This window comes from Leiobunum rupestre, chromosome 3 (genome assembly GCF_980474605.1).
Source record: "Leiobunum rupestre chromosome 3, qqLeiRupe1.1.hap1, whole genome shotgun sequence".
Classification (NCBI taxonomy): domain Eukaryota; kingdom Metazoa; phylum Arthropoda; class Arachnida; order Opiliones; family Sclerosomatidae; genus Leiobunum; species Leiobunum rupestre.
This window is the reverse complement of record NC_143386.1, coordinates 52221297-52233437: the sequence shown is the minus strand read 5'-3', so window position 1 is coordinate 52233437 and position 12141 is coordinate 52221297. Positions and strand designations below refer to the sequence as shown.

At 36.6% G+C, this 12141-nt stretch overlaps 1 protein-coding gene across 1 annotated transcript; it reads right to left on the bottom strand.

Moving 5' to 3' along the window:
- Positions 1 to 4261: 4261 nt before the first annotated feature.
- LOC149952556 (putative methyltransferase DDB_G0268948) lies at positions 4262 to 6924 on the bottom strand. Its single transcript, XM_090170200.1, has 3 exons — positions 6908 to 6924; positions 6377 to 6828; positions 4262 to 4696 (listed from the first exon to the last, which is right to left on the bottom strand). Exons 2-3 carry the CDS (start codon positions 6816 to 6818, stop codon positions 4320 to 4322), a joined length of 819 nt encoding a protein of 272 aa, XP_090026326.1. The 5' UTR covers positions 6819 to 6828; positions 6908 to 6924; the 3' UTR covers positions 4262 to 4319.
- Between the last annotated feature and the right edge of the window lie 5217 nt (positions 6925 to 12141).

Here is a 12141-nt window from a genome sequence, read left to right as displayed (position 1 = left end):
CACAGAAAAAGCGAACTGAAACAGTTTATACGCAAAAATATCTGTCTACTTGATCAATCAAGTGGGGTGGCGGAGTGGTTAGCACTTTCGCCTCGCAGCAAGAGGAGCCGGGTTCGATCCCAGCTTGTGGCACTGGGTGAAAACTCGGAACAACTCCTTCTGTGTTGAGTTTGCAAGTTCTCTCCCCACTGGTTTAAGGGGTTTTCCCCCGAGTTCTTCGGTTCCCCTTCCATAAAAAACTTGTCTAGGTTAACGGTAATAGTTAGTGTAGGGAGCTGTTGGCTCGATCTCGTGGCATGCAGGGCTTACCACCACCCTCCTACGCATTGTAACCCGGCCACCTGAATTAAGGGCTTCAAAAGTCGCATGATGACTTAGGCCTAAGGTGGTGCCTTGGGTATTAGCCTAGCTGATTATTATTATCAATAAGCGAATAAAATAGATTAAAGGCTAATGGAGTCATTAATTTCCGTTTCCCATCTAAAAAGTAAATGACGTCACATCTCTTATACTATAGGTTTCATTTAGAGCAAACTCCTTATTAGTGATTCGATTAGGCATTATTCAAAAACCAGTTGTGTGATCGGAAAAATTATGTTTATTCTTTTGAAATAAATTATTAACTTACATTACTCTCACCGGTTTTCACAGAAACTAAGGGGTGATATACACTAGTTACGTAGAAAACAAGTTGGCAAGCCAAAATATACCTCTCCTCGGAAGAATGGTTCCTAGTGGTATGAATTTCTCGAGACGACCCTTAAAGATATCTCCGCAATTCAGAGTTATTTACTAAAAACGTAATCCCGGTTCAATCCCGCCCGGTATAAAATTTTAATTTTAATTAAAATAATTGAGACGAAACAACCGAGTTTAATTTATTCAGAATATTATAAATTAAGTAGTTATAACAGCGAGTTAGACTTACTAAAACAATGCACAATTGAATTTAACCCTATTTACAGAACAAGGTTATCAGTTAAATCATAAGCCTATCAACCCTAAGTTTGAAACGCGCATAGCGCCCTTTGTACCACCTTTGGACGGGCGAAAAAGAAGAAATCAGGCGATAGTATCGGCACCTGGTAGAAATTAATTGAAGCTTCTTCCCTCCCCTTTCTCTCTCTACGCATCTCTCTCTTACTAAAGCAACTGGCATCATGCATTGCGAGACGCGTTACGTTTCTCTTTTCCGCCACCGGGTGGATTTACCGCTGTACTTTCGACAGTCGTTAGCTTGAACGAACACTGCCTTTCGATTCAAACTTAGGCGTGATAGGCTTATGGTTAAATATAATACGAAGCAAATTTTAATCTACAGAGGGTATTTGTATTTTTCTCGCTTACGAAATACTTGCCGCATCTTTAACGCTCATTTTATTTCAACACTCGCCCTTGATGAAGATACCGTAGAATAGCTATATTCGATATCTGGTAGTGGACGACTCGTAGACTTCCTGTTGACGTTGTGACACATACCGCATGAAAAAGACTAATACCGTCCAATATCCAATATCATATAATGACTCGCACACCCAGGAAATCAATGACTGCAGTAGGAATCGTAGATGTCCAAATATCCACACCAATAAAAAATGTATTAACAAAGCGCAGAAAGCCACTTGACTAAACCACAGCTCGTATATCAATAAATGACCGTAGACGGAATAGTTAGTGCGACACCTTACCATTAACAACCAGGAATTTTCGACGTTATTATCATGAAACCGGATAAGCTAAACAACACGACCTTCACACTGTAACCAAAGATAAAAATATAAGATCAAAGAATAGACAAAAAACAACATTATCTCGATCACTAAAAATAACATACGACCTTTCCTTTGCCTAAAACCCAGATACATAGTATATTAAAAAAAAGAGTATCCGAAAAAACTAAACCTACTGACAATTAAAGAGTTTAACAACGTCATTGAATAATATATTACAGATTTATAATACAACGTAAAATGAATCAATAATACAGCGGCAACGAATAAAAGTCCTAAAACCACGCTCCCGGTTCAATTCCCTACGAAATAAAAACAAGTTCACAAAAATTAAAAAAACAAAGTTCAATAAAAAATATCCACAGATATTGTATTCATCCGTTTAGTAACAAAACCCGCCTTATCATAATGGTTCCTTTACTTTAATATTTTCCCTAAGGAAGTCAATGGCTCGGCGGTGAACTATCAGAATGGTAACAATGCGACCCGAGTACCATTCCTGATCACGATCAAAATTTACATTAAAAAACTTAAATATTTAATTAAATATAATATTAATATAATTTATAAATATTTAATTAAATATAAGATTAATATAATTTATAAATATTTAATTAAATATAAGATTAATATAATTTATAAATATTTAATTAAATCTAAGATTAATATAATTTATAAATATTTAATTAAATATAAGATTAATATAATTTATAAATATTTAATTAAATATAAGATTAATATAATTTATAAATATTTAATTAAATATAAGATTAATATAATTTATAAATATTTAATTAAATATAAGATTAATATAATTTATAAATATTTAATTAAATATAAGATTAATATAATTTATAAATATTTAATTAAATATAAGATTAATATAATTTATAAATATTTAATTAAATATAAGATTAATATAATTTATAAATATTTAATTAAATATAAGATTAATATAATTTATAAATATTTAATTAAATATAAGATTAATATAATTTATAAATATTTAATTAAATTTAAGATTAATATAATTTATAAATATTTAATTAAATATAAGATTAATATAATTTATAAATATTTAATTAAATATAAGATTAATATAATTTATAAATATTTAATTAAATATAAGATTAATATAATTTATAAATATTTAAAATGATGTAGAATAAATTATAGTACCTAACGTTATAACTTCGTAAAGGACATTCGCCAAAGCTGTTTTTTAGAAAAACACCGTAGTTTGACAAGGGTCGGTGGCTCAGTGGTTAGAGTAAATCTCTTGCACGCAGCAGACCCGGGTTCGATTCCCGGCCGGCACTTGATACTAAGACGAATACCGTGAACCATTGGTGGAAACCCTGCCAATGGACGTTGAGAGGTTGCATAACACTCAGCACTCGGTGCGTCCCAAAAGTCAATAATTAGAAGTTGAAGATATAACGCGAGAACAAACACAACAAACCCAAACACAACAAACTCAACACCCACAACCATCATAACACAAACTCAACACCCACAACCGTCATAACACAAACTCAACATTCACACCCTACACATAAACAGTACAACAATCAAGCGGAGTTAAAACCGTCGCGATGGGAAGCGTTAACGAAAAAACACCATCCAAACCAAACCCAACCGCAAATTAATCCGTTAACGGCCACCGTCGCACGGTGGTTTTGCCAACCCTTCGAACGCAGAGATTTCGAGAAACTACGTACGCAATAATTTACCTTTGCATGGAATTTGCGAACGCGTTCGCAGGACAGACACACAGACAGACACGGTGATTGTAACAAATATAGAACGTGTGAGGAGATTAAGCTACTACTTCCTTTTAAAAGTAACTCTAAGAAAAGGTAGATATACCGAGGGGTTGACCACTATCCGTAATCGGTGTACAAGCCCGTAGCTTTGACTGTACTAAAGTGATTACGTAATCAATTACAGATTTAGCACTACCAAAGGCTGTAATCGGTGTACAGAATTTAAGGAAGTGGCTAGCCCCTCGAGATATAGATTAACTATTAAACGACACTTTTTGTATAAAAATAGCCACTGGAGGCCACATAAAACGTAAATGATATTGAACAAATGGCATTAAGCTGACATTGTTCTTCTATCTAAGAGTATTAATGTGTAAGTTTTCAATTATCAGCCACATATCGAAAAGTCCACTGAACCTGTCACCTAAGGGCTTATCACTTTAGAAGAAATGCACACTAGATTTCTGATATAATTTTTTTTATTAATTTCCCGATATTTGCTGAGATTGCTTCCAATATTTTTCAATATTGTTTATTTTTTAGACTTACAATATTACGCCATTTCTATTATTTCTTCAAGATTATTAATATTTCAGCGGATTTCCCGAGATTTCTTATTATTTAATATTTTTAAAATGTCATCGCAAATAAAACAAGTTTCAGAACCGTTGAAGGATATTGAGAGAAGGGGATCGGATACTGAGCCCAAAAAAACCAACACAAATGGTTAAAGCGGTGAAGTTGGAAAATATATACTTAAACAGAAACATTTAAATTTATATTTTAATGACTTTCAAAAATTAAGAAGTAAATTACATGTATCTCATTTTCTTCCCATAAGTAACGTATATTTCAATGGAATGGTTACTCTCAGGTTTTGCGCCATCTGTGTATCAACTTTAAGTACTCTTAGAATGTCCGTTTCCACCTTTTCCAAGAGTGCTTTTCCTGTTGCTTGCCCTTCCATTCTGACTAGTTTCTGGAAGGCCGACCAAGTGGTCACGTACTCGATGTAATCCGCGAACATCATCTCAATCTCGAAGACAATGTCTTCTTCTCTGATGAAGTCGTTGAAGGGTAAAACGACCCCTTCGTACTTCTGTTGAGCGAAACTAGGACCAGAACGATATTTTTGTAATCCCTCGACATGAAACTCGAGAACTATCTTCTTCAAATTCTCAGTTTCCTCTTCGTTGTTTCCTGCAAGCACAATGATTATATACAAATCAAATCTTAACAGGACAATAACAAGTTAAAATTATTTTATAAAAATAAACATATATTCACTAAAACCGGTACTTTAAAAATATTTTTTTCTAGTTCTTTACGGAACTGCCTTTGAACAAAAATCTTAATATTGGCGGGAGTAAATATACCAAAGTTCTGAGAATTGGGCTAGGAAATTTGAGAGGCACCCTGGATGTTAAAAAGATATCGAAGATAGCATCTAGTTCTTTTCACAATTGACGAAGAATAGGCTTTGGAAGACTTTTTATACGTTTAATGAATATTAAAATAAGAATACCAGTTCAAATACCCTTAGAAATTATTCGATTTTAAAGATTATTTTTATTGAACTAGATATTCTACGTATTTTGAGTAAAGCTAATATCCAAAACCCTCAATAGTGCCACCTAGGAGCAACAAACACAAGGAGAACGCAGCTAGCCTTTATACACGCTAAGGCAGTATTGTGAACAAATTTCATTGGACGAACCTTTATGCTGACCATTTTACGGGCGGGGCGGAAGACAATTTCAGAATTTTCCCCCTTCCGACGGCAGCAGGCGCTAAAGCGTCTAACCAATGAAAACTGTACACAAGAAAATCCACCACTTTTGACGGGTTGCGTTCTCTTTGTGTGGGGTGCTGTGTTTGTTGCTCCTATGGCCACGTATTTGCGAGGTATTCACGATAAATCATGCCACCCTCAAATTAGTCTATTTGGAAAAAGGCTATGGGTTTCAACAGTCTTCGAGAAAACTTAAAAACGTGTCACCTTTTACCCTGTTAAAACACTACGAGTGTTTGGTACTGGTGTCTGCCCCTAGATGGGGTAAGAACTACCTTAGCTGTATTAAACTATTAAGGATAGCCTTCATACACTCGAACACGAGGTAAATAAAACTGTTAATTGATATTTCGTCCGCGAAGTGAGAAATTAAGACAAATAACTGTTTAGAAGCGTTGAGAGTTAGGGATGCTACGATATACCGGTAACCGATATATCAGTCTATTTTTCTAATATCGGTATAGGCCATTATCAGCTTAAGCGAAGCCGATATTGGCGGATAGATAAATTTATTAATATCAGCCGATATATCGTCCGATATTACCGCCGATATATCGGCTGTACCCATATATCGTCCGATATTACCGCCGATATATCGGCTGTACCCATATCGCTGCATCCCTAATGCAATGGATTATACGCGATACAAGTAATTTAAATAAAATTATGGAGTTTGTTCACAAATTACGTAACGCAAAAAGTCTACATTTTAGACCCCACTCTCCTTCTCGCAAATTTGAAGAGTAATTAATTGGAACCCCCCCGAAATTACGTCACAAATACTCAAGCTCCCATCAACTATAGTACCACCATAAACCCTAAAATTATATTTATCTACCTCTCGAAAACGAAATAAACTAAGAACTTCATAAATAAGAAAAACCAGAACTAACCAAACTAAATGAGTTTGATGTTACGTCACATTTCAGCAGCCCCTCCCAAACATTTAGTAACGTCAAACGTTAGTGCGTTTCGTACTTTATGAAAGGTTCCTACCTCAAAACATTTATTACTGATGACAATCATAACATCACAGTAATTAAGCGACTACTTAAGGATACTTTCAAAGATTGTTTGATTAAAACTACCTTTTAAAATAAGCGCTTCGCAGCAGTATATGGCCAAGACCCCATTGGTGTCTAAAATCCTTTTCGCGGACTGTAAGAAACGCTCCTGGTGGAAGTAGTGGAAAGCGGTGCTCGCCGTCACCAACTGAACCGAGTTGTCTTCGAAAGCGAGTGATTCGGCCGTGGACACCGCAAATTCCACATTCTCAGGATTTTCCGGGTTCAGTGTCGCTTGTTCTATCTGACTTTCACTGACGTCCACTCCGGTCACTTTCTCGAAGTAATCGGCCAGAATTATCGTGCTCTGACCAGAGCCGCAGCCCACGTCCAAGGCTTGTTTGTAAGGTCGATTGCTTTTCTCACCCAGATACGCCAGTATTTTCTCAACGACGATTTTGGGAGTAGTCGGTCTGTATTTAGCGTAGACCCTCGCGTGCTCAGTTCCTTTGAATAATTCACACATACTAGACTGGCTGCAAATAAAACAAAATTGTCAGTTAAGGACGGAGCTCGATGAGTACGTGGTATATGAATGTTATCACCAACACTGACTTAAAATATAGTCTCTCTTATCATACAGTCAGTGAGCGATAAATATTCAATGCCAATTTATTATCTGTAAGTGACGTTGTCTCGCCATTAAGAAAGATTTTTATAGTATCTTATTAAACATTGCTCTGAATTTCACTCGGGTCAGTCTATATAAAATTGACATGGATAATAGCACTTACGAGATATTAACATTTAGTACAAGTTTGTTGGCGAATAGGGCAATAGGTTATCGCTTCGTAGCTTTATCCATGGCTGTCATGTTGGTAAACATATAGGAAAAAGCATGGGTGATATTTTATGACGTCATAGTGTCTATACAGATGTTTTCGTTCACACTGTTAAGCCCAATTTTCAAGCTCGCTAATAGCTTTTAAAGAAACCTTAAGACCTGCTTTCGCCACCATGAAAAGATTATTTGACACTAGTAGGTTCGAATTTTAAATCTTGCGGGTTTGGAAAGCTGAAGAGGAAAATATCTGTCTGAAACATATATTTTTTACCCGAACGTGAAAATTAGACTTTAACCAAAGGTTTTGGTTTTGCACTTTTTACCAGTAGAATTTTTCAGATAACAGAATTACTACATATTTCAAAAATGTTACTATAAACATATTTTGAAGTTAAGATTATTTAAAATATTTTTGTGAATTGTTAGGTCGTATTAAGCGTCGCATTTGAAATTTGTTCAGATTGACTATAGTATATAAATATATGTCAATTCTTCGAAATTATTATACCAGATAAATATTTTCATGAGGGTAAGACTCGCAATGAAAGAAAAAATATAATATCTTAGAAATATCACACAGTCATAGATGGCGGTATGCGGTAGGCGCCAAATAAAAATTACTTGTTAGTTACCACAAAATTTACGTTTAAAGGATTAATTTATTTTCTGAAAAAAATAATTAACGCCGAAGTCAGTAAAATACGAGCTAACCTATAATGGTTTTACATTCGAAAAAATTTCACAAATAGACACTACGCTTTATACGCCAAAATTGTGAGCTTACAACTGTTAGTTAGTACTTATCCGTGATATTTAATGATTTTACTTGTGAATTACATTTTGATCTCATGTTTCCAAAATAGGCCTCTATTCGGCTATTTATTTGAGAAAAGGTCAGTTATTCATTTTCTAGTTTTCGATCTCGGCGTACTGAAGCGAGGGTAAGCTTAGCGCAGTGTATTGTTTACAGGAAGTGCGGCCACACCCATCAATTTGGCAAAGGCATAGAGGCGCCTGTTTCAACACTAGGGATTTATGATATTATTATGGCAAGGACGTTCGATTGTATGCGATAAATTTAAATTGAGAGATCCCCCAAGTCCATTGTTGTGGAACCAACTACACATTGGGTCTCTCTGCTGGCCTACTCGTTGGCATCATATTGAATGTGTAGGAATTGCCTTTCGGGATCTTGCTCGCATCAAGGCTGACGGGAGGTGTAGCCATTGTATCATTCTCTCCCCTATTTCTGTGTCTAGTCGGAGAGTAACCAGAGGTGGTAGCGTTAAGAGCAGCCCTCCACTGGCTTGACTACTAATCTACCGAATAATATGCATATCTCTGCAGGGTTTGCTTCAGCCGACATTGAAGGTGCTTATACAAAAATACACTCTCAACTCGCTGATCTCTTACTGAAGGAAGGCCAACTCCAGTCTACAGTGCTCCAGATAAACAATGACCAGCTCATGTGGTTCAAAGCCTCTCTCAACTAGACGCGCGGGTTGTAATAACTTTCGAATCTTCTATGGTTGAGTTGCGCGACCAGATGACAGCCCCGTTACTTCCCCAAGACTTCACTCCCTAGTAAGGGAGACTGCTACTAACATTGATTGGGACATTGATTCGAATATAGCAAAAAATGGTCCATGAATCAGTTACTAGCATTTCGAAAGACCATGAGAGTACTCATGATCGTCAGTTTAATGCTCTGTTAAATTACCTAATTGACAACAATAATAGGACTACTGACAACACCGCTATCCGGGATATCTTAAAAAGTGTCGGATTCAATGAAGATACTATCACTCTTGTTAAACACTCCAGTACAAAGACAAACCTATGAAATATAATCGTCCCGTTAAACTGGTCTTCCTACCCTTGAAATGAAGCATAAATTCTTAGCTGGGGTGAAGTATCTTAAAACTAAAAATCCTTCTTTGAAGGTCTCTTGTTCTTTTGATCGCTCCCCTATGCAACGACTTGAATACGGGATAGCGTTGAACGACCTAAAGAAGCGTTTGCGAGGGAAAGAAACTGACCTATGTATCCGATATTATTAAAGTGTTTCACGACTTAGCCTGCATAAGCCTAAGGATAACTCATCTACTACACACCTTCAAAAAAAAATAATTTCGGTTCCGGATACTTTGAGTCCTGACACCTTTGTACATAATGTAAATAGAGACAATTTTTTCGACTTCAAAGTCCCGAATACTCCTCTGAACCCCTGACAACTCCGTTCTGACCATTCCAGAGCACCATAGTTCCAACCGTATCAACGCACCCAATTCCCAGAGCTGCCGTGGGTGACCAACAACCTCATCTTAAGATGTTACTCACTAATGTGGATACCTTAACTACTTAAAAAATATCGGAATTAGCTTCTTTTCTCCAGACAAATGATATATTAGCTATCTAAGAAATTTGACTGAAACCTGACGTTGTTAATAGTGAACTGCGGTTACCTCAATTTACTATCTACCGACAAGATCGCGTTGGTCCCGCTACGGGCGGTTGTGTAGCACTCTTGTTTCTCTCTCATCTACTTATACAAGTAGTTACCATTCTTCGCCCAGCCTCCCAGACCAGTTATTGTGAAACCTGTGGATTATTCTATTTGGCAGTATACGCTGTACCCTCCCTCCCATGATTTTTCTATTTTGCCTTATTTACTGCTCTCCTTCATATGCAAACCATGCTGAATTATCTCTTGTTATGGAGGTGATTATCCAGCATTCTACTAAAATGATGCTCGAACCTGTTATCATAAGTAACTTTAACTATCGGAAGGTTTACTGGCCATTAAGTGAACTATTTCCAGGTGCAAACTAAGCCACTAGGTCTGTTCTCTGTTTCAACCTGGGACAAGCTCTCCATGAGTATACTCGAATTGGATATATCTTCCAGAGTCCTAGTATCTTTTACTTGATTTTAACTCTTGAGGATATCATCTACGATGTCACGCAACTTCCACCTTTGGGCCAAAGCGATCATAATGTTAGAGCTGTGACTTTTTCTCGAGCTCAAAATGACACGGTATCAATACATATTATTTCAGTCTTGTTTTTTACTTGTCAACGTCGCGCTATCCACCTGAAGGGGAACGTCGCATCCAGGTGAGCTCTTACATCTTGGCTGAAATGGGTTGGAGCTCCATCATGTGAAAACCACATTCGTCGTCTGGTTCTTAACGGCACGTCTTGATGGAACTCGGGTAAATTTTGCCGGAAGAAAACGTAAGTAAGCTTGGCCATTTACCCTAGGCGGTAAAAAATAAGGTCCAACTAAATAGTCACCGTGCTCTTGATGGTCGTGTGTGTTTCTTGGCCTCCACTCGTGGTTGTTATGCATATTTATTACTCCGTCTCGAGAAATTTACATCGTCGGATGTCAACAGAATACTTGGGAACTGGAAGTCATCATCTACTCTGTTCACGAACCACAGACCGCTTCGTTTAAGACTTGAACCTTTTGAAAGTGGTATGGGTGAAACTGATGCCCATGAAAAATACGCCAGATCAAAGAATGATTTACACTAAATTGCCGACAAATTCATCTGGTAGTTGTCTAAGGATCGTCTTCGATAATCGTAAGTAACTATAGTGTTGAAATAATACTAATAATAAATGGTTTTAATCTGTTATTACCGGTTTTTCAGTAGCTTCTGGAATGTCTTGCACACATTCTCGATTACTTGCTGGTTGTACTTTCCCGCTTTCTCGTAGTCTACGATCAACATCTATGAATGTACGACGATCTGGTACTCTTGTGGGAAATTGCACGTGGTACAGCCTCCAAGCTTCTGCGACATCTCCTCCAGACCGACTGTATATTAGGTAGTACTGTAGGACCCATGTTCATTGGAAATTGTCGACTCATCTGGAGCCAAATAACACGACCTCGAGTTCACGACATGCATATCCGAAACACTCTGTATAACTATTTAACTATTGTTGGTCTAATTGATAAAATTCAACGAGGAACTAATGTAAAACCTAGACACATTAAACCTCGCTAACTGCTTGGCAAACCAATTTGGATTTTTTATATTACAATGTTTTGTAACCCTTCCGGTTCAATTCCCCGCATACTTGATTTTTTTTTATTTAAGAGGTCATTTACTTTCGCTATTACATGTTCCCTTGCACTCTTGATCATTCCTCAAAATCAATATGCTTAATGCCTTAACCTTTAAAGATCTAATTAATAAAAATAATCCCCGTTGTTAAATATAATTAAAATTAACTAAAAACTTAAATAACTTTTGAACGCCACATACGAATTAAATATAGCTAATACATGTAATAGAACTCGATCTACCCCCGCTATAAAATATAAAATTAAAGATTATTAATTAAACCATTCTCTCAAAATAAATTATAAACTAAATACCTGCCTTCAGCAGGGCTAAAATTAAATCCCTTGCTAATGAAAGTGTTTTTCTCTCTGTCACAAGACCGGGGTGCAGTACATTTCTCTCCTTTCATAAGCCCAGGTTTTCCCAAGACTTTCTGAGGTCTGAATTAGACAAAAGACAAGAGGCGTGTGCGTGTGTCTTGTGTAATTCGGAGCCCCGTAAACCGAAGAGCAGCCACGAAGAGAATCAAGTGATGAGTAGAAATTTACCATAAATCCCCCTCCCTCCTCTTGTACAGTGCCCAGGGTCCAATTTTGAAATAGCCAGTGAAACGTAGAGATCACTCAGCCTTAGAAAACGGTTATTGTTCGGAAAAAAATTAAAGACTGGTTCACTCGAGATTGAGAGCTCATTCCGTTTTGTAATTATAGTATTTTTTAATTGTAGTGTTTAATTTTTAGTGTTTAGTGTATTATATAGTCCCCCCTCCGCTTTCTTTCGCACAGTGTCGCCATCTTCCTCCGCCTTGGTGAATTACTATCTTTGAGCAAGGGCAAGGAATATTTTCTAGACCATTCTCGTTATCACAACCGATACGATACGCGTTATGGAAATATCGTCCGAACAATTGAATTTTCTAATTATAGC